The following is a 24596-nucleotide window of genomic DNA, read 5'->3' as shown; positions in this document are numbered from 1 at the left end:
GGTATAAAGTATAGATTTCGGGGTCGACTAGTGGGATTTCTAGGACGAATACAATTTTTCAATCCAGTTGATATGCTTGAAGCTTTATTATATCAATATACTGGGCTATATTTGAGGTATAGATGGGCAATGGTAATACATTATTTTGTAAAGATTGTGAGATAATCTTCAATGAATCTAGTAAATCATTGGGAGAAATAATTGAACTGTGTAAAATTTGCAATCGAGAAAAAGTGATGGCATTCAAAATGTCATTGAGATAATTTTCTAAAAATATGTAGCTTTCCATTAACGACTCACACAAATTTAAGGTTTGTAATTGTGCACGGTAAAATGAGATGTCGTCAGCAATGTCTATAAGAGTAGTTTCGATATCGTGTAGGTCTTTGTTAAAAGTTTGTTCGTCTATTTGTAATTTTTGGATAGTGGTGTTAAAAGATTTTATGACAGAAGTTGTAACAGAGATTTGATTTTTTAAGAGTGCTTCTATTTGATTTTCATCTCTAGTGATCCTATTTATACATTGATTGAAATATTCACCGTCTGATGCGTCTAAATTTCTACTAATAGATTTCCATATGGTTCCAATACCATTGATTAATCCTCGTTTTTGGCGTGGATTATAGGCTCGTGTGTCGGCAATTACTTCTCTAGATTTTAAATTTACGGAATTTGAGATTTGTCTTATCAAACTAATATGTGTTTGTACCTCAGATTAAAATGCAAGTTTCCTTGGTGTATCGGCATTTGTAAATTTATCTAGCAAGTTTTCTAAAATTTTGTCGTTGTTGGATATACAGTCGGAAAAATGAAAGAATACCCATGAACGAACATATAAAACACACTGTATTTTCCTGTCACCGTGTCACACAAAAAATTGGCCAGCGCAAGTACATGTAATAATTATTATTACATGTACTTGCGCTGGGCAATTTTCTTTGTGACACGGTGACAGGAAAATACAGCGTGTTTTATATGTTCGTTCATGGGTATTCTTTCATTTTTCCGACTGTAGCAGTTTTTATAGGGAGCAATTCCTTGTAAACAAGTAATGTCCATTTATCATTAGATATTCGAATGGTACCTTCTTCGTGATAGAAGATTCCGACTGTATTATTTATGGGAGAGAGGTGAAATTAAGAGTAGGCGACTGAAAGTAGTCCATAGAATCTGTAAAGAAGAAATTTATTCAAAGTATGGTTTTAGTCTGTCAAAATTTACTTTAGAAGTTTGATTCGTTTGGGGATTTAGGATAATGGCAGAATTTGTAAATAATTCTTGAATTTGAAAAGGTCCATTAAATAAATTTTCAGATTTTGATTTTATTTGGGATTCTTTTACGTATACCTTGTCACCAATTTTAAAGTCAGGGCGTTGTGATGAAATATTTTCATCAAATCTTACTTTAGCTTTTTCTTTTGCTCTTTCTGTCTTCTCTCTGGCTACTTTATAAAAGTATTCCATACGGTTATTAAGGTCTCTAACGTATTTGCTAATTAGGCTTTTTTGATTATATAGTGTTTCTGGTGGTCGTCCTGCAGTGTGTCCAAAGACTAGTTCGTACGGCGTGAAACCGTGTGTTTTGTTTTTTGTATTATTGTAACATATCACTGCATAAGGGAGGATCACGAATGGGTGATCATTGGGATTTTCGGATTTATTTGCTCGGATCATTTCTGATAGTGTGGCATGGAATCTTTCTACAGATCCATTGGATTGTGGATGACTTACACTAGAAAATGTTAATTTTATTTCATAGAGGTTGCATAGATCTTTAATTATGGCATTTTCGAATTCTCGACCACAGTCACAATGTATTCTTAAGGGTGTTCCGTAATGTTGGAAAAATAAAAGGAGTGTACTCGCTACGGTGACTGCTTTCTTATCGGTTAAAGGGTATGCTTGAGTAAATTTAGTTAGTTCATCTCTAATGGTTAATGCATAGTTTCTAGTGGGATATTCAAATATGTCTATGTTGATTCTTTCAAATGGCGTTTTCGGAGTTTCCGTTATAACTAACGGTCCACTTAGATTTTTTCTGTAAATTTTAACCTTTTGGCAAATTTCACAGGCTTTTATATATTTTTCGACATCTTTTGCTAAGTTTTTCCAATTATATTTTTCTTTTATACGTCTAACAGTTTCGTTTATTCCTCTGTGCAAGTTATTCTTGCCACAATGGTAATGTTCTAGGATTTGTGGGGTTTCGTCTTCACTTGCCTGTTTAATTACATTTTGGCAGATTTTTAATTTAAGTTCTTTGTCTGCAAATATGTAGGAAAATATTTCTAAGATGGGAAGTTCGAGATTATTTTCTATGCAATAGGTCTTTGATTCGTCAAATTGTTCCTGGTTCGCATAAAGTATGAGAAATAAGTATGACATTACTCTTTGTGGATCGAAAGGTAATGGGATAATGAAATATTTCCGATCTTTTACGGTTTTGCTAGATACGATATTGATCCTTCGGTTACTGTATTCTATATTTTCTTCAAATATGTCACCCATTATTTTTTCGTGCAGGTCCTCAAGTTTATTCTGCCAAAAAAAGGTAACGATATTCTTATGAGATTTATCTAACAGTTCTGCATTTGACGTTTCTACTTTGGAGTAATCGATAATGGATTTTGTTCTATATAATTCGAGAAACTTTTCGAATTCTTCTGACGTCTTTTCTATTCCTTCTTCTGTGTCCTCTTTTTCTTCTTCGTCTTCTTGGGTCTCTGTTTCATCTTTGTTAGATGCGTGCAGGGCAAGTTTTGATTGAAAGTCTGCACAGTCCTTAAAATGGTTTATTTTTATTCGCGAGAGTGCATCTGCATTTCTGTTGATTTTTCCTGAACGGTGCTCTATCTTGTAATTATATTCTTCAAGCTTTAGGCGCCAACGTGCTAGGCGGCTTCCTGGGTCTTTAATTGAAAATAGCCATGTAAGAGGTCGATGATCAGTGATAAGAGTAAATTTGCGACCGAAAAGGTATGGTCTGAAATGTTTTACTGCCCATATTATAGCTAGTAATTCTCTCTCTATTGTGGAATATTTGGTTTCTGCACTGCATAATGTTCTTGAGGCATAAGCGATTGGCAGATCTTTTCCTAATGGGCCTTGTGACAAAACGGCTCCAATTGCGAAAGCACTAGCGTCAGTAGTGAGTAAAAAGGGTTCTTCAAAATTTGGATATATGAGAATTGGGTCTGTCATTAGAATATTTTTGAGATCGTTGAATGATTCCTTACATTCGACATTAAAAACAAAAGGGACATCTTTTTGAAGTAATTTAGTCAGTGGTTTGGAAATTTTGGCAAAATTCGGTATAAACCTTCGGTAGTAACCTACTAGGCCTAAAAATGATTTTATTTCTTTAGTTGTCTTGGGTTCTGGGAAACTTTTTATGCATGATACTTTGTCAGGATTTGTTTTTACTCCATGTTCTGTTACGACGTGTCCTAAGTATGCGACTTCTTTTCTTAATAATTCACATTTATCTGGTTGTATCTTCAGATTTGCCTTCCTTAATCTTTTAAATACTTCTGTCAGTCGTGATAGGTGGTCGTGAATGGTGGCTGAATAGATGATTATATCGTCCATATATACTAAACATCTTTCGTTCTGAATTCCTAGGAGAATGTTATCCATTACTCGTTGAAAGGTGGAAGGAGCATTCCTTAATCCGAAAGGCATACGAACAAATTCGTAATGTCCGTTGTCAATTGAAAAGGCTGTTTTTTGGATATCTTTTGGATCAATTTCAATTTGGTGGAATCCGGACGCCAAATCTAATGTTGTAAAGTACTGACATTTTCCAAGTTGGTCCAACAGTTCTGAAATTTGTGGAAGTGGATAACGGTCTTCTGTTGTAACTTCATTGAGTTTACGATAGTCAATAACGACTCTCCATTTCTGTTTGCCAGATGCGTCAAGTTTTTTGGGTACCACCCACACTGGACTCGACCAGGCACTTACTGAATGCCGAATTATTCCTTGTTCTAGCATTTTTTTTGGTTTGTGTCTTGACTTCTTCTTTGTGAACCTGCGAATATCTGTAAGATTTCGTGTATATCGGTTTCGCGTTGTTCGTTTCGATTGCATGTTTAATTTCGTTCGTGAATGTCAGCTTGTCACCTTCTACGTAAAATATATCTGAAAATTCCGTACAAATGTTTAGAATTTGTTCCTTTTCTTCTGAATTTAAATGGTCAATTCTCAGATGTTCTTTAATTATTTGTTCTCTGTCTATAATTGGATGTTCGCAGTGATTGTCGTCGTAGGTGAAGATTGTCTCCAAGTTTTCTATAGGTTCGATAGAAATATTCGAAAATTCGATTACTTTTGGCATTGCATTAGCATTAATGACAGAAGTTAAAAAGTCTCCATTTTTGTCTACATGGACTAATGCGTGAGGAATGCGAACTTTTTCGATTTCTTGGGATGACAGTATTGCGTCTGTATTGGATAGGTTGCATTTTAATTTGAATATTTGCTCTGTTCGGCTATCAATCGAAATTTGGTTTATTTTTTCTTTTATTCGTTTTTTCTCTGGTCTTGGGATGTGTTTTTGTTGATCATGAGTGTTTACGTGAAGTGAGTTGTTACTTTGTTGAGCTTTAATGTTTGTGTTTGATTTCGGATATGTTTGAAAATTATTTGACGGTAATATTTTTGTAGGAAATGTCGCCGGAGTATTTTCTGTGGGATTATGTGTGTCTTGTCCAACTTTATGCAGGGTAAGGGTTTTGAAGTTTGTATGAAGTTGTCTGGTTTTAAGGTCTATTACACATTCGTAGTGGTCTAGGAAATCTAGGCCTATTATTCCGTCAAAGTCAATGTCTAAGTTAAAAATGAAAACTTTGTGGGGGTTATCATCGGTAAAGGGAATAAGGACAGATTCTGTAATTAAGAGTTTTTCGTCGGTTATGCCTTGAATGGTAACATTTTCTGGGGATCGGTTATGATAATTTCGTGCAGTATTCTCTTTGAAAACTGTAATTCCTGCACCGGTGTCAATTAGAAGTTTAAATGTATTCGTAGCATCATTAATATAATATACGTTTTTAGAGCTCATTGTGTGAAAGGGGCTTACAGGAATTTCTGTTCCGGAAAGTTCACATTTGGATCGAAATTGTCCAAATTGAGGGCTTGGATTTGTTGTTGTACGTTCATAATATCGGTTGAAAGGTTCGTATGTTAACTGGAGGATGGTTCTGATTGGGTAGCGAAAGAAAATCCTGATAATTTTCTAAATCAGGTGTATCATTGGTATAATAAGATTTATCATTGGTATAATTAGGTGTATCATTGGTATAATCGTAAAAATAGTCAGGTTGGAGATCATTTTCTGTATAATAATCTCCATAAGATTCTACGAGATCATCAGGGTATTCATTAAAGACATGGGCTCTTTGTTGAAAATTTTGGAAATTTGGATTTCTCTGAATAACAGAGGGGCGATTTTGCGGTTGATTTTGAGAAGGGAAAGTCGATCTCTGTGGGTTTAAATTTTGTTGATTGGAAGAGTATTGGTTTGGATTACCTTGATAGTTTTGTGGTCTATTGTTATATTGGTTGGAAGAGTATTGATTTTGATTATTTTGGTAGTTTTGTGGTCTACCATTATATTGATTTTGGTAAGAAGGAAAACGTGAAGAGCGGCATTCGCTACTTAGATGGCCAATTCCTCCACAAATTGTGCATTTAGAAAAATTAGATGAGGTTCTTCTCATCGGTTGGGAAGGTTTTGGATTATTTTGGTTATCTTTATTTGATTTTTGTGTTTCGAAATACGACAACTGAAGTTCACGTCTGATACGGTTACTAGCTGCAATAAGATCAGGAGGGTTACTAGCCCTAATGATTTGTCCTAATCGGGGTTCTAGTCCAGTTAAAAGAGTATTCAAAGCCATAGAGTCAATTAAAGTGCATTGGGCTTTCTTTTGGTCTTGTGTTAGGTCTGATTTTTGGATTGAAGCGTGCATTTTTGCATTTAGAACTTGTAGTCTGTTGAAAAAGGTTAAGGGTGATTCATTTGATAACTGTCGAAGTCTTTGTAGATCATGGATTAAAGAAGTGAGATCTCTACTATCTCCGAAATGAAGGTTTAGTAAATTTTTTATGTCTGTATAAGAACTTGGTTTTCTAGAGTTTATTAATTGAGCTGCTTTACCTCTTAGTTTATTTTTAATGTGAATCGTTAATAAGATACGTTGGTCTCCCGAAGCCATTCTAATTGCGCAATCACATGCGTCTAAAAATGTGGGGAGAGAGATTGGGTCTCCTTCGAATTCAGGAATTATGGAAAATATTTCTGAAAGTTTGTAGGGTTCAATTTCAGCTTGGGTTTGTGAACGTGTTTCAGGCATTTTGATAATAATATGTCAGTGGAAGTATAAAAACAAAATATACAAAATACGAAAGGTAAAATATGGTAAAATAAAATAAAATATGGTAAAATATAGTAAAATCAAGTAAAATATGGTAAAATGAAGTAAAATATGGTAAAATCAAGTAAAATATGGTAAAAATAAAGTATATCGGCGAAAATATAATATGAAATCAATGAAATGCGTAAATAAAAATGGTAAAATAATAAAAGTATGTAATAAAAAATATTTCCTTATTAGATAATCAACTTGGCTTGACTTACTGTATAGTCAAGATTAAAATTGAAAAAAAAATAGTTTGATGTATGTACGGTATGCTTGCAAATATTAAAATATTAAAACGAGATGATTCAATAACTTACATTAACAGAAACATCGAGGACGTCTTGTTTTCTAACGGGATCTGCTACCAGGGGCTTCACCAGGTGTTCCTTCCGTAGTATCCAGTTGAATGAGGACGGCTCTAGGTTCTTTTTCCGTTGAGGGATAAGGATCCGCCGTTGCTAGTGAGTTTCCTTGTTCTATCAACGTTGACCGGATCCTACTGACTGCGCCAAATGTTAAATCACTAACTTCTTAATTGACTTTTTAAAAAAGATTTATTTCACAAATTACACTTATACTTTGTTTTATGATAAATTGAAGTAAATAAAATTATATAATGCAAATATGTTACTAGCGAGAAACTAAAATGACGAGTGATACAATAATGTTAAAGTCCTAAATTTATAATCTTCCTACAAACTGTGGTGTCGGCATTTCCCACGAAAGGCCAGCTTTGGTCAGAGGTTGACGTCCATGCATGGTCAGCTATCTCTATGGGAACGCTTGCTGGAAGGATGATGAAATAGGAACTGATATTGCGAAACCAAAGAGTCGGTAACCCTTGAGTGGTTCAAGGTGACTATTTTCACATATAACATATATGATATGCTACGTTGCTAGGGGATACAGTGTCAGCTCAGGTAGCCAGAGGCTGCCCACAGGGAGGAGTGTTATCTCCTCTACTATGGAATCTGGTCATGGATGGCCTGATAGCTAGACTCGACAACGATAGGCATCATGTTCTGGGCTATGCGGATGACCTAGTCATCTTAGACCACGGAAAATTTAATGGTACAGTCAGAGATCGAATGGACAGTCAGGCTCTGACCGTAGTTACAGAATGGACTTCAAATGTAGGGCTTAACATCAGTCCTCTAAAGTAAAAAATCATGGCATTTACTAAAAGGAGGAATTCAGAGGAATTGGGTCCTCTAAGTCTAAATGGTCTACATTTAAATCTGGTGAGTGAAGTAAAGTATCTCGGGATAATATTAGACTCGAGACTTACTTGGAATCAGCAGATAGAAAGAATAAGGAAGAGAGCGGTAACTACGTTAATGGTAGCCAGACGTACTCATGGAAAAATGTGGGGTTTGAGACCAGACATGGTATATTGGACTTATAACATGGTGGTAAAACCCACAATTACATATGCATCAGTGGTATGGTGGCCAAAAGTGCAACAAAAAAGTGCCATCATCAAATTATGCAAGGTGCAAAGACTTGCTTGTCTCGGGATCACGGGGGCTATGAGGGGCACACCTACGGCAGCTATGGAGGCACTATTGGATATCCCTCCTTTACATATTACAATAAGAGGTGAGACGAGAATGGGATATTATAGACTGCGAGAAAACCTGAGCAACGTACCAGTTAAATCAGGACAGTAGAATAACGAATGAAACTAATGATGCCGAATGGATGATGATTTCTGACCATATGACATCAAGATACAAGCCTGAAGTACCTTTTCAAGTGGACATTTGCCCACGAGACGAATGGGACAGAGGAAACTCTCGACCCAGACTGCAGGGTTACACCTGGTATACGGACGGGCCTAAAACTGCAGACGGTTCGGGCGCAGGAATATTCTGTAGTGGTGGAAATTTCAACGTTTCTATTCCACTGGGAGAATATACCTCCGTATTTCAGGCAGAGATTTTTGCAATCTTGCAATGTGCAAGAGAAATCAACCTGAGGGCATTCGAACTGCAGCGGGTTAACATATGCACAGATAGCAAAGCAGCCATTGGGGCTCTTATAAACCCTAAGCTGAATTCTAGGCTGGTGTGGGAATGTCGACAAGAACTTGACAGACTGGCACAACATAACAGTGTTATACTGATATGGGTTCCAGGTCATCGGGGCATATACGGCAATGAAAGAACTGATGCACTTGCCAAGAGAGCATCAGCTACAAAATACCTGGGTCCAGAGCCGGCCGTGGGAGTGCCAAAAAGCACCGTCCGCGAACAAAAAAAAAACCTGGATCCGAAGCCAACACAACTCACACTGGGAGAGTGTACCCGGTCAAACACATGGCAAGATGTATATCGGACGGACATGTGCTAGTAGGGCTGAGTTACTGCTGAAAACAAGCAGGAATCATCTCAGAGTCATAACAGGTTTCCTCACTGGACATGCGCGAGTTAAGGGTCACCTGCATACAATGGGGCTGTTTCATGGAGACTTGAGCTGCAGACTCTGTAACAGAGAACCTGAAACAGTCAACCATATTTTGCATGACTGTGAGGCATTGGATAGGAGGCGGCAAACACTTTTCGGAGACATCGAAGTGACTCCAAATATATATGGCACCCACCCACTAGACCTGGGCCTCGATTTTTGACCCTTCGCTTCGTTATCGAACGTATTCGTTTCGTATCTTTTAGTATACGAAGCGAATACGTTCGATAACGAAGCGAAGGGTCAAAAATCGAGGCTCTGTACAAGCTGGTACAGGGTTCCAGAATTCTGGAATGGGTTTCATAAACGAATGGAAGATGTACAATAAGCCAAGTGGCTGCAGTCCAACCGGTTCACAACAGACGGCTTCCAGGAAAAAAAAGTGTCTTGTTACTTTTCAAAGTCGACGTCATTGTCTTTGCAAAGAGACGCTAATTGTATCCGAACGTCTGCGGTCCCTCCGGTGAGTACCGATCCCACAAGGACAGAATCTATTTTCATTTATTAATTTATAATAAACGAAAAATTCATGACCCTGGTGAGATTCGAACTCACGACATCATCATTATTTAATTATTTAATTTAAAGAGAGCGGTAACTACGTTAATGGTAGCCAGACGTACTCATGGAAAAATGTGGGGTTTGAGACCAGACATGGTATATTGGACTTATAACATGGTGGTAAAACCCACAATTACATATGCATCAGTGGTATGGTGGCCAAAAGTGCAACAAAAAAGTGCCATCATCAAATTATGCAAGGTGCAAAGACTTGCTTGTCTCGGGATCACGGGGGCTATGAGGGGCACACCTACGGCAGCTATGGAGGCACTATTGGATATCCCTCCTTTACATATTACAATAAGAGGTGAGACGAGAATGGGATATTATAGACTGCGAGAAAACCTGAGCAACGTACCAGTTAAATCAGGACAGTAGAATAACGAATGAAACTAATGATGCCGAATGGATGATGATTTCTGACCATATGACATCAAGATACAAGCCTGAAGTACCTTTTCAAGTGGACATTTGCCCACGAGACGAATGGGACAGAGGAAACTCTCGACCCAGACTGCAGGGTTACACCTGGTATACGGACGGGCCTAAAACTGCAGACGGTTCGGGCGCAGGAATATTCTGTAGTGGTGGAAATTTCAACGTTTCTATTCCACTGGGAGAATATACCTCCGTATTTCAGGCAGAGATTTTTGCAATCTTGCAATGTGCAAGAGAAATCAACCTGAGGGCATTCGAACTGCAGCGGGTTAACATATGCACAGATAGCAAAGCAGCCATTGGGGCTCTTATAAACCCTAAGCTGAATTCTAGGCTGGTGTGGGAATGTCGACAAGAACTTGACAGACTGGCACAACATAACAGTGTTATACTGATATGGGTTCCAGGTCATCGGGGCATATACGGCAATGAAAGAACTGATGCACTTGCCAAGAGAGCATCAGCTACAAAATACCTGGGTCCAGAGCCGGCCGTGGGAGTGCCAAAAAGCACCGTCCGCGAACAAAAAAAAAACCTGGATCCGAAGCCAACACAACTCACACTGGGAGAGTGTACCCGGTCAAACACATGGCAAGATGTATATCGGACGGACATGTGCTAGTAGGGCTGAGTTACTGCTGAAAACAAGCAGGAATCATCTCAGAGTCATAACAGGTTTCCTCACTGGACATGCGCGAGTTAAGGGTCACCTGCATACAATGGGGCTGTTTCATGGAGACTTGAGCTGCAGACTCTGTAACAGAGAACCTGAAACAGTCAACCATATTTTGCATGACTGTGAGGCATTGGATAGGAGGCGGCAAACACTTTTCGGAGACATCGAAGTGACTCCAAATATATATGGCACCCACCCACTAGACCTGGGCCTCGATTTTTGACCCTTCGCTTCGTTATCGAACGTATTCGTTTCGTATCTTTTAGTATACGAAGCGAATACGTTCGATAACGAAGCGAAGGGTCAAAAATCGAGGCTCTGTACAAGCTGGTACAGGGTTCCAGAATTCTGGAATGGGTTTCATAAACGAATGGAAGATGTACAATAAGCCAAGTGGCTGCAGTCCAACCGGTTCACAACAGACGGCTTCCAGGAAAAAAAAGTGTCTTGTTACTTTTCAAAGTCGACGTCATTGTCTTTGCAAAGAGACGCTAATTGTATCCGAACGTCTGCGGTCCCTCCGGTGAGTACCGATCCCACAAGGACAGAATCTATTTTCATTTATTAATTTATAATAAACGAAAAATTCATGACCCTGGTGAGATTCGAACTCACGACATCATCATTATTTAATTTATAGATATTTTCGGAAAAATTTTGTGTAACAAAACAGATTCCTGGTTGACGTGTGGATTTTGTTGTCTATTAAATTATGAAATTCGTATGATTTCAGGTTATATAATAATTGAATTTCGTTGTAGAAAGACGAGGTGTACCTGAATTTGGTTTTGGAATACATCCCTGAGACGGTATATAAAGTTGCACGACACTACAGCAAATCGAAGCAAACTATACCAATTAGCTTCATCAAGGTAAAGATACACTTTTATTTTATTGTTTATTTTTGGAAATATTCCTTGCATGACTTATTAGATATTATGCACTTACAGATCATCCCAAACTCCTTTTTTCAGTGCGTCACAGATTATCGAATTCTCTCTAACGCATTACTTTTGGAAGTTACAGAAAAAAAACGTACCTATGTGATTATTATACATTGAACTTAGAAAATGATGTATTTTTTGACGGGTATTTGCATATTAAAACGACTTAAATAAAGATGTATAATTGGTTGGCGATTACAATACTCTACATAGATAACCAATCAATGATGCAAATTTGACACAAAAGTAATCGATTGTGACAGTATTTTATCAAATCATATGGTAAAATGACAATTGTAATTTCTAGGTTAGTATTTTTCTGCGACGTAAATATAAATATTTTATGTCATTGCATTGGTATATTCGGACATTGTATATAGTGAAATTTGATTTTATATTTATTTATTTTTACATTAAAATATTTTAAATATTAATATTCTGGCAAATATTTGTATAAATATTGATCTTTATATAAAGATAAATATAAATATTCTGACAACTGTCAGATTTAACCACAATGTCATGTAATGATTTGTGACAGTCTCAAATTCCTGTATAACGTCAAAATTAATGACGCACTGAAAAAAGGGTTTGTGATCATCTATCTATAGTATATGTTATATTCTGTGATATTATTTACTGTGTTACTTATTCTGTGCATCTGTGACTACTAGATTACATAATAGAATTACATCCCTGATCATTTGTAATGATACATAGGTTTTACATCGGGAACCGGGATTATAAACTTTTTCAGGCATTTTCTGACGTTTCATTTGCGCTGTATTTAAATACAACTAGCGATTCGAATTACTATTTATTTATACCGGAAACTGTTTATAAGTTTACAGGACGAGATTGTCTTATCAACTAACTCAACTAATAACAGCGCGCGTTATATGTACAAATACAGACATTCGAGAACAATCTGGAGTAGCCCATCTCTATGGTCGCTATTCTGAACGTTTCTGGTACTCCGGCTGTTGGAAACTGTGCAGTGTCACTGCTAAGGCTCGTCATCTTCTGGAGTTTCGGGAGTTTTCGGTTCGACTGATGCAAACAGATTACACGAGGGTTATTATTAGGGGTTACTGAACACGAATACGCTATCAGAACTGACCCCCGAAGCAAATGGTGCCCACGATCACTGCTAATACACGTCATCTTCTAGAGTTTCGATGGTTTTAAGCCTTGAATGCATACAAATAGATTATTAGGTGTTTTTGGGGTCGCTGAATACGAATACGCCATCAGAACTGACCCCCCGGACACCTAGTGTCTAAGGTCACTGCTAGGACATGTTATCTTCTTGAGTTTGGAAGGTTTTGAGCACCTCGGTGCACCGAGGTCGGTTCTGATGGCTTATTCTTGTTCAGCGACCCCAAAAACCACCGAGTAATCTGTTTGTATCAATTTGGTGTCGCAAAACCCTCGAAACTTCAGATGACGTGGCTTAGCAGTGAACCTGGGCATCAGGTGCTCCGGTAGTCGGTTACAACCCGGTAACCCCCGAATAACAAAATCTGGCCATTAATACATTTATTTTGACAAGTTTATAAACTTTTGGATGTATTTTATGCACTTTGCGACTATGCATTTCCACTAATTTTTCTATAGCAGACTTTTTTTCTGACATCAGCCTGAATATATTGCAAAAAGTTGCAAGTTTCTAGGTGCTGTATTTATCTCTGTCTGTAGAGTAAGGAGTGTGAGTCAAGTTAGGTTATTATTATTATTATTAATAATAATTATTATCAATTATAATTATTATCAATTATTAGTTATTAACAGCACTTAGGCCACAATTGACCCATTGTACATCCTCCCAGGGGGTTGTCGTCCTTAGTTCATTATCCATCCTGCCATTTCCAGGAAGGTGGACAAATCACCTGGTGACATCTCCCCTATATCGGCAGGTGTAGGCCAAGGCTCGCCGAACGCATACTCTCGTATTGACGATAGCTCCGGACATTCACATAGGGCATGCTCGACAGTTTCGTCATCTCGTTCACACCTCCTGCATAGAGATGTGTCTACTAGCCCCAGTGTGTGGAGGTGTTTTCTTAGTTGACAATGGCCAGTTAAAAAACCAACGGTCAAGCGTAGGTTTTTCCTGGTCATTCTCAAGTACTTTTCTGATGCTGACTTCCCAAGGTTCCTTAGTGTTACCTTGGCAAGTCTACATCCTGGCCCTTCTTCCCATCTTCTTACGGTTTGCGTGTGGGAGTGACATTTGACAGTTTCCGCGATTGTTGTAGTCGACAAGCCAAAAAGATCACAAGGTCCTAAGAGTCTTAGGCCTGCTGCCCTTCTAGCCAGCTGGTCAGCAATGCGGTTGCCTTTATTTCTGTTGTGTCCTTTAACCCACCTCAGGATGATGTTGTTACCATCCGAAGCTTGGGCTAGTGATTCATGACACTCCATTACTAGCCCTGATATGACGCGTGGTCTGTTCAGGGTTAGTAGCGCTTGTCTGCAGTCTGTGCAGATTATTACAGTTTTGCCGGCTATACCTTTCCCGATTATCTCTTTTGCGGCTATGGAGATACCAGCCAGTTCAGTCTGAACTACGCTGGCATTTTTGCCCATGCCCCATTTTATACTAAGGTTCAATGATCTGGAGTATATTCCACATCCTGAGCCTTCTTTCGTTTTGGAGCCATCGGTGTAGATGCAATATGCATTTGCCACGTTTGACTCCCTATGTTGTCTTGTTTCGATTTTGTAGGGTTTGTCGAAGACAAACGTAGGTTTAATTGAGTCGCATCCATGGCCCGCATGCAGCTGGGGCAGTGCCTCCAGCTCACCCCGCCAGAAACGACATCTCAATTGTCCCATTCCTACATCAAGGTTTGCACCCGCTGAGCGTAAACTCATCATCGTCATCAGCGCCACCTCTCTGACATATATGTCTAAAGGGGTAATGTCAATGAGCAACTCCATTGCAGCAGTTGGTGTTGTTTTCATGGCACCTGTTATATTTAGGCAAGCCATCCGTTGAATATGGTTTAGTTTGTTGATCGCTGTTGCCTGTAGCACTTTTGGTACCCAAGCAATGGCTCCGTAAGTTAGCATTGGCCTAATGACAGTAGTGTAGATCCAGGCGACCACCCTGGGCGAAAGGCCCCAAGTGCGTCCGACCGTTCGCCGACACTGTTCATAGGCAATATATGCTCTTTTAGCTCTACTATCTAAGTGAGAGTTCCATGTTAACTTCCTGTCAAGGGTAATACCAAGGTATTTCACCTCTTCAGAGAAATTCAGACTGCAGTTTAGAATCCTAGGGGGTATTAAGCCCGTGATCCTTCTTTTTCTGGTGAAGAGGACCATCTCTGTCTTTTTTGGATTTATAGACAGTGAGTGTTCCTTACACCATGTTTCTATTAGTCTGAGAGCAACTTGTAATCTCTCGCATAGTGTGTTCTCAAACTTACCGCTTTGCAAGACGGTTATATCGTCTGCATAGACTATTGTGTAGAAACCGTTCTTGCTGAGTTGGTAAACCAGGGTATCCAACACTATGTTCCAGAGGAGTGGTGATAGCACCCCCCCCCCTTGTGGACATCCCCTCGTAACCATCCCTCTAACCAAAACGTCTTCTACATTTATGCTTATTGCTCTATTTGACAACATACTGAATATCCATTCGCTCACGGCCAGGGGGACATTCCTGACATTGAGCTGTTGGGTGATGGTTGGGAAAGTTGTTTTATCAAACGCTCCCTCAATGTCTATGAATATACCTAGGGTGGATTCTTTATTATCCAGCGATCTTTCAATTCTTCCCACTACTTGATGAAGTGCAGAATCGGTAGATCTTCCCGAAGTATATGCATGTTGATTTGGATGAAGTGGATTATGAACCAGAACTTCATCTCTTATGTACCTCTCGCATAGCCTTTCCATCGTTTTCAAGAGAAAAGATGTCAGGCTAATTGGTCGGAAAGCCTTCGGTAGGGTGTAATCCATCCTACCTGGTTTTGGTATGAAGACCACACGTACCTCTCTCCACTCTCTAGGAATATATCTCAGAGCCAAGGAGGCTCTGAACATTCCCACAAGGTGCGGCAAAAGAATATCCAGTCCCCACCGTAGTAGGGCTGGATATATGCCGTCAGGCCCTGGTGCTGTATTTAAAAATCGATTTATTTTGGCCTAAATGCTCTGGTATATGAGTATACCAGTGTGGCTTCTATATTATTACAGTCGATTTTTTTTCTAACAAAGAGGTGCTTAACTGTATGTTGTCATGTTTATTTGTCTGGCCGAAATCTTGTATTGACTAAATGGATGCCTTCACGAGAGACAATGCTCCTTGCAGTTGTAAATTCTGTGAGCTTGCACTAAGTTAAACAACTGTTTTTGTTGTAAAAAAAGCTTTGCTATCAGATTTGCTTCTCTACTGGGCATTAAAACCGCAACTTCCTTATCTTGAAGCTTTTCAAGACCACAGATCAGGAAGATAAAACATCAGCCTTAACATTGCTTAATCTATTTTTGTGTTTATTTTGGAAATCATACCATTTTATATGAAGGGTATAGAATCAAAATTTCTCCATCCATGGCCGAAATTAAGTTGTTTATATTTTCTGAATTTGTTTGTTGGGCCCTACACGAATCCAGAATCAAAATTGTAAACCTGGATCCCGCGTACCAAAAAAAAGTTGACTTCCTAGCAAGCTGAAAATTTGTTAATAGCTTAACGGTGTCTAGTCGGACAAACTTTGATGTACGGGAACACTGGAACAGGGGAAGTTTTAATTGTGGAACAGGTTAAATATTTGGAACGTCAGACTACGAAAACGTTCCATGTATTTTGTCTGACAGAACTTCCAATTGATTTGTTACCATTTCATTAAACTCTCATGCAAAAATCATACTGGTGTTTATTACCAACTGGGCATTTTAATGAGTGGAACACGAAAAACATGTCAAAAGACAGGAATCATGTTGGTTAGTAATAGCAGTCTGATTTTTGCATGAATCAATTGGATGTTCTGACCGACAAAATACATGGGACGTTTTCGTAATCTGACGTTCCAAATTTTGAAACTGTTCCACAATTAAAACTTCCCTTGTTCAAGTGTCCCCGTACATGAAAGTTTATCCGACTAGACACCGTTAAGTTATTAACAAATTTTCAGCTTGCTATTAATCAACTTTTTTTGGTACCCGGAATCCAGGCCTATTAGCTTTATCCAATATAAATTCAATGTTAAAAGAATGCTTTAGAATCAAACCCGTCTTTCTCCTGTGACAGTTCTGTGTGAAACTGCAGTCTTTCTCCAACCGACCAATAGGAGGCGTGTAAAGTGAGTGAAGAGAACTCATACAGATTTAATCACTCTATTTGTCTGATGCAACGTCAGTGTTTGTTTACTACTTTTATCAGCTATCAATTTTTAATACTAACTATTTGCATAGTTTTTTCTTTTAAAATAAGTAGTATAACAGTAATATTATTCTTCTATTCGTAATGGATGTTCAAAGTGACTCCTGTAGTAGATACCTGGTAAAAAGGCAAGGAAAAGAGCACCGATGCAAAATGAATGCATTTTTTGTACCAAGCTAATTACGGATTATAGGCATGATCTTCCAAGAACTATACATTCATTGGAACCGAAAAGATCTGTTGTACCACTATCAAGCTAATTACTTTTATTCTATTAAAATCGGCAAAAAACAAAAGTTGCAAAATTCCATCTCCAAAAAAGGAAATTGTTTCAAAACTTGCTTTCTCCAAAAGTTTGCTTCAAAACTCGCTTTCTCCAAACAAAAATTTCAATTATTTAATTTTTGACGAAAGTTGGATTTCGCTCATTATGTAATATCAATTTCTATGGTTAAATTCTTATAGTTAAATATGAAACTTAAATCCGTGTGATAATTGCAATGGCTTGTTTTTTATAAGTTTTTAGCGATTTGTGACCAACGAAAATTTGGGAGAAAGCGAGTTTTGATTCTATACCCCTCATATATGCTTTACAGAAAATATTTAAAAAACCAAGTCATAGTTAAATATCTGATTGATGGATTCGACCGTTACTTGATGGAAGTTCATTTTATCTAACAATAAAACACTGAAAACGTTTGTTTTCTATACTTCCACAAAATTTATTACAACTATGTGACTACAGCTGTTTCGGCAGAGTGCCTTTCTCAAGTGATTTAGTTTACAATGTTACAAGTTACTTTTTGACATGGGAATTTCTGTCAGTCTATGTATCATGCCATGGTAGGCTCCTAGTTTGTGTTGTGTAGGATGGGATGATGAATTGTGTATAGTTGTGTCAGTAACTTCGAGATAGAACTGAACATCATTAAACAAATAGCAGTAAACAATGGCTATAACGAACAAACAATTAACAAAATTTTAAACAAAAACTCCATAAGAAAGCCCTGAAATTAGTCTATCCACCACCACAGAAAGAACCCAGTACCTTCTGCTCTATCACATATACTGGCAAGATAACAACAAAAATAGCCAGATACATTAAAAAGAAAGGAATAACACCAGCTTTCAGAACTAACAACAACTTAAACAAATACAGGGTGCGCCAAACCTCTGGTTTTCTTTGATTACGGCTAAATTATGGGATGTACAAAAAAATGTTTTTAACAAAATTAATGAATATCGAAGCCGTCTATAATTTAAAATTATTTTCGATTATACAGGGTGAGTCAGAACGACGTTACAAACCAAAGTTGTGTTTTTTTAAATGGAACACCCTATATATTAAATCATTTTTGAATATATTTTTTACAAATATTAAGAATTTATATAAGGTATTATAGGTCTAAAGTTAACAATTCTCGAAATATTTACACTTTTATTGAGAAAAATGGTAATATTCAAAGGACTGTGAATTAGGCTTTCAAGGTAATAAAAATTTAACTGATATGTCAAAGTTTTTTTAGTATACTGTTATTTTTAAATAAATTAACATATTTGACATATAGCCATAAAATATACAGTGTGATCACTATTTGCAAATACAAAATTTTCTCATTTTTTTTTAAATAGGACATCCTGTATATTAGTATTGACTTTTGTAGTAAATATTACAACCTTTCTTTTGGTATGAGGTTGTATGTACCTAGCATGTTTCGTTTTGTAGATATTAAAAAAAAAACTATAGATTTTACGTTTTTGCGGATTTTTTATTAAAAAAATTTTTTGCAAAAAAAATAATTATAATCTGGTTTTAGAAACATACATCAAAATATCAAATATGAAAATAAAAACGTAATTAAAGATTAAAATAAATCGTATACTAGTACAATTCAATTGAATTTAATAATTTAAAATTATTTTACAAAAAATATTTTACCGTCTAATGAATGCATAAATTAGTTACTAAATTAAATAAACAACCAAATTTGATATCTACCCTAGTAATTTTTCTACCACAGCAACTTTCCTGTACCAAATTAATTGTTAGGTACAGTCGGAAAAATGAAAGAATACCCATGAACGAACATACAGTGAGCACGTAAAGGTTGGAATAAATTCATTTTCTCGAGAATGGACGATTTTGGAAAAAAATCCCAAAACAGGTCAATTTTCATTTTTAAATTACGACTGTTTGGCATATATATCATACTAGTGACGTCACCCATCTGGGCGTGATGATGTCATCGATGATTTTCTTAAATGGGAATAATGGTCGCGTGATAGCTCATTTGAAAGGTAATTCAATTATCTATTTCGTAATATAACAATTAAAATAATTATTTATACAGGGTGCACAAAAAAAAATTTTTGGATTAAATTTACTGACATAAAAAGAAGAATGCAAGTAATTTCTTTATATCAAAATACGATTTACTGCTCTCACAAAACAGAAAAAATATTTATTTAAAAAATAATCATTGCTTTTCGCTTAAATTAAATGTTCAAACTGTAATGAGGAAGGTGGGCGGCTGCTTTAATACTGAATTTAAGAAAAAACCATTATTTATTTGTCAAATAAACATTATTTCCTGTTTTCTGATAGGAGTAAAATGTATTTTGAGTTAAATAAATTACACACATTCTTCTTTTTATGTCAATAAATTTAATTCAAAAAAAATTTTTTTTGGCACCCTTTGTAAATAATTATGTTAATGTTTATATTGCTGAATAGAGAATTTAATTACCTTTCAAATGAGCTATCACACGACCCCTATTCTCATTTAAAAAAATCGTAGATGACGTCATCACGCCTAGATGAGTGACGTCATTAGTATGATATATATGTCAAAAAGTCGCAATTTGAAAATAAAAATTGACCTGTTTCGGGATTTTTTTCCAAAATCGTCCATTCTCGAGAAAATGAATTTATTCCAACCTTTACGTGCTCACTGTATAAAACACGCTGTATTTTCCTGTCACCGTGACACAAAGAAAATTGCCCAGCGCAAGTACATGTAATAATAATTATTACATGTACTTGCGCTGGCCAATTTTTTGTGTGACACGGTGACAGTAAAATACAGCGTGTTTTATATGTTCGTTCATGGGTATTCTTTCATTTTTCCTACTGTATATTGTATTTACGAGTAAGATCAGTTAAACTTTCAATTTACCTTTTAAATTTACTTACATCTTAAGAACATAATTATAAAGTATGCTTTGAAACAAATGAATGTTAAATGTATTAGGCTAATTATTTATTAATATAAATAGTATTAACTGGTGTCACAAAAACTGATAATACTTTTCTAGTTAAAATTTTTTAACAATTTTTTATATTTTAAATTTTAATTTTTCAACCGAACAATTGATGGATATGACATTTGTTTTGGGCGAAACCATTTGAAATTATTACCGGCTTTTGTGACACGAGTAGGTACATAGACACTATTTACTTCGTAATATACTTCTATAACGTTCATTTGTTTCAAAGCATACTTTATACGTTCTCAAGATGTAGGTAAATTAAAAAGTTATTAACTGATCTTACTCGTAAATACAATTTAACTAACAAAATTGGGTACAATAAAGTTAATAGGGTAGAAAAGTTATTAAATTCAATTAAGTTGCACTTGCATACGTTTTATTTTAATCTTTAATTACGTTTTTATTTTCATCTTTGATATTTTAGTGTATGTTTCTAAAATCAGATTATAATTTAAAATTATCGCGGATATAAAATATCCGCGAAACGTAAAATCTATAGTTCTTTTTTAAATATTTACAAAACCAAACATGTTATGTACATATCACCTTATACCAAAATAAAGGTTGTAATATTTACTACCAAATGCAATACTAACATACAGGGTGTTCCATTTAAAAAAAATGAGAAAATTTTGAATTTGCAAATAGTGATCACACTGTATATTTTATGGCTGTAAGTAAAAGATATTAAATTATTTACAAATGACACTATATTATAAAATCTTTGACCTACTACTTAAATTTTTATTACCTTGGAAACAGAGTCCACAGCCCTATAAATATTACCATTTTTCTCAATAAAAATGTAAATATTTCGAAAATTATCAACTTTAGGCCTATAAAACCTTTTACAAATTTTTCATATTTTTAAAAACTATATTCAAAAATGATTTAATATATGGGGTGTTCCATTTAAAAAAATAAAACTTTGGTTCATACCGTCGTTCTGACTCACCCTGTATAATCAAAAATAATTTTAAATTATAGATGGTTTTGATATACATTAGTTTTGTTAAAAACATTTTTTTGTATATCCCATAGTTTAGCCGTAATCAAAGAAAACCAGAGGTTTGGCGCACCCTGTATATTCAGAACAATAAGAGCTGAAAGAGAAAACAACTACAGAGTGGTGTTTACAAACTAACTTGTGGTGACTGTCCGAAAACTTACATCGGTCAAACTGGCAGAACTTTTGACAAACGGATAGCAGAACACAAAAAGGCGTTCAACAATAGAAAAACAGACACTTCTACATACTCACTTCACCTTCTAGATCATAATTAATCATTCTTTTAATGAACAGTTTCAAATTCTGCATATCCAAAATAAAGGCCTTAAGCTATCTGTTTTAGAATCTATGGAAATTAATAAATTGAAAAATACAGATATAATTCTGAATAACCAACTCGAGACAAACAGCTCCCCGCTCCTTAACCTCTTCAGTTAAAGACTTTAAATAGGCAAACCTTTGTAAACTAAATCACTTGGGAAAGGCACTCTGCCGAAACAGCTGTAGTCACATAGTTGTAATAAATTTTGTGGAAGTATAGAAAACAAACGTTTTCAGTGTTTTATTGTTAGTTAAACATCTTCCGAACAGCAAAAGGGAATTACAGACGTTAAGTAAACAATTCAAAGATCCATCATAACATAACCAATACATTTAAGTTTATTTCAAAACGGAGATCATTTGTACCAAAACATTTTTTGTGCGTGTTAAATTGAACGTAATAATTATATATCAATCAATAGAAACTGCTACACACTTTCGTTTTCTATAATTTAGTCTCTCATGTACTATAAAAGTATATATCGGTCTTTAATGACAGTTCTACATTTCAAATGTTGGATAGTCATTGCTGGGATATAGTCCATTTGTCAGTTGTCTCTATTAAAGGTTTTCCCAACACAATTTGTTAAATTCAAAAAATATGAATTTAAATTGACTTTAAAACTAAAACGTTTTTGTCTCTAGAACTTCCATAAATCTTCCGCATTATCGCCCTCTCCCAGCTTTCTAATCTAAGGATAATCTTTTGACTTCAAACATAGTTTTCTGTTTCCCTTTAGTTTTTCTTGAAATCAGTTTCAATTACGTTCTTGTACCATTTTTTTTTCAATCTTAGTATCTTCTTCTGCCTTGTTTGTAACAGTCACTCCTAGTACAGTAAGTTGTTCGTTTTGTATTATCATAAAATAAATAATTTTTAAAAATTATTTTTAAAGTGTCAATACCCAAAGCTGTAATACCGACACAAATGAATCCATACAATATATATACCAACTAGTTTTTGATTTTTTACTCTAGAATCTCTTAAAATATTCTTTACTCAGGACAAGATTCATACCTTTAGGCCAAACAGTTTAAAGCTCATAAAATATCAATTGCTTAACCATAATTGATATAATTTAATGAGTCTAGATTAAGATGTTGGTAGTCTATTCCCTTTTAATGAATAAAATATTAATTTTGGCTCGAAATTCGATAATTTTATGTATGGATGTATTTTATACTAAATAAAATTTTCGGATTCTATTTTTTTACACTGCATCACTACATTCTGTAACGTGTTTAAACTTCTTCTTCTTATACTTGTTGTAGATCTGTCGATCTGTTAATTCCGACGTTGAAGTATTTGTTGAGAGGTAGACTGCCAGCTATCTCTCCATCTTTTTGGTGGTCTCCCCGGTGGACGCTTGCCTGCTGGTTTTCCTTCTAGAGCAATTCTTGGTAGTCTGTGCTCCTCCATTCTTTTTACATGACTGAACCATTCTCTTCGTCCTTGCCTGCCCCATCTGACTACATCTTGCACGCCACATTGTTCCCTGATGATGTTGATTCGTATTCTATATCTTCTTGTCTTCCCTGCTATTGCTCTTAGTGTCTTCATTTCGGCTGTTCGTAGCATGCTTTTGGTTTTATTGGTGTCTTCTCTTGATTCAATGCCATAGGTCATAACAGGTCTGATGCAAGTTTTATAAATTCTAACTTTGCTGTCCATTCTCATATATGGGTTATTCCAGACCACATCTCTCAAACATCCGGACAAGACAGCGGCCTTGTTAATTTGTCCTCTTAGGTCTCTGGCTGTGTCATGATAACTTGATAGCTCTACACCTAGATATTTGAACTGGTTTAGCTGTTCTATGGGTTTCCCCTCTACCACGAGCTTGCATCTAATTAGGTATTTCGCAATGGTAATGCATTTTGTTTTCTGCGTGGATATGTTCATGTTGAGTCGTCGACATGCTTGATAGAATCGATAAAGTTGTCTTTGTAGGTCATCCTCGTCCTCTGCAATCAGGGCTGCATCATCCGCATAGCACACTATACTGATTCTACTGTGGCCGAGTCTGTATCCTAGTTGTAGCGATTCCACATCTTCTATTATTTCATCCATTAGCATATTGAATAGAAATGGACTGAGGCTATCTCCCTGACTGATTCCTCCTGGTGTTGGTATGTTGGCCGTAGTGGTGTCGTTTGTTTTAATTTTTGTCCTGTTGTTATTGTTCATTTGTTTTATGACTTCAACAATGTTTGCCGGTATACTTTTTTGCTTAATTTTCTCTATTATATCGTTAAGTCTGACTCTGTCAAATGCTTTCGTTAGGTCTACGAAGCAAATATATGCAGGTTTGTTATATTCTATCGACTTCTCTTTCACTTGTTTCATGACAAATATTGCGTCCGTCGTCGACCTGTCTTTTCTGAATCCTTGCTGTTCTTCTCTGTTCTTTATCTGTGATTCCAATTTATCCTTGAGTATGCCTGTGAATAACTTCATTGTCGTATTTAAGAGAGTTGTTCCTCTGTAGATGTACGGGCATGATCTTTGTCCTTTCTTAAAAATCGGTATTGTGATACTGGTGTGCCAATCTTGTGGTATCTCTACTCTGTCTAAGATTTTGTTAAACAATGTTGTGAGACAATTAGTGAGTTTCTGACCGCTGTATTTCAGCAGTTCGTTCGGTATTCCATCAGTACCTGGTGTTTAAACTTGCAGCTAGTAAATGTCGATAATGGTAATCCGCAACTTTTCTCTGGGAACTTTACTGATATTTCCATATAATACGAACAAAATATGGCTTAGTCATAGTGTTAGTGTTTAGATTATATTTTTCCTAAATTTCTATTTCTTCTTTTTTTCGTTGTCCTTATGCCCAATAAGAGAACCGGACTTTGCTGTCACCTATCCATCTTTTACCCATTTCTTCCACGGGTCTCCTGCTATTTCCTTCATCTGTTGCACTGTTTTCCCTCTCTTGGTCACGATTTCCTGGATTTGTCCAATCCATCCCTTTCTAGGTCTGCCCCTTCTTCTTTTGCCCTGTATTTTGGCATCTGTCACTTTCTTTACTAGTCTGTTCTCGTTCATTCTAGTTATATGTCCAAACCAATTCAGTTTTCTTTTTTCAATTTTTTT

The 24596-nt window shown here is 36.2% G+C and overlaps 1 protein-coding gene across 5 annotated transcripts in view; it reads left to right on the top strand.

Moving 5' to 3' along the window:
• LOC114328362 (glycogen synthase kinase-3 beta) overlaps positions 1–24596 on the top strand; it is a 202857-nt gene that overhangs the window by 118498 nt on the left and 59763 nt on the right. For all 5 annotated transcript variants that reach the window (XM_028277201.2, XM_028277197.2, XM_028277200.2 and 2 more), the window contains one exon: positions 11325–11435. In XM_028277201.2, the coding sequence (XP_028133002.1) occupies positions 11325–11435 (111 nt within the window). The remainder of the gene's footprint in view (positions 1–11324; positions 11436–24596) is intronic.

The sequence above is a fragment of the Diabrotica virgifera genome, chromosome 6 (genome assembly GCF_917563875.1).
Source record: "Diabrotica virgifera virgifera chromosome 6, PGI_DIABVI_V3a".
NCBI lineage: Eukaryota > Metazoa > Arthropoda > Insecta > Coleoptera > Chrysomelidae > Diabrotica > Diabrotica virgifera.
Note: the sequence above shows the minus strand (reverse complement) of the source record. Positions and strands in the feature narration are given on the sequence as shown.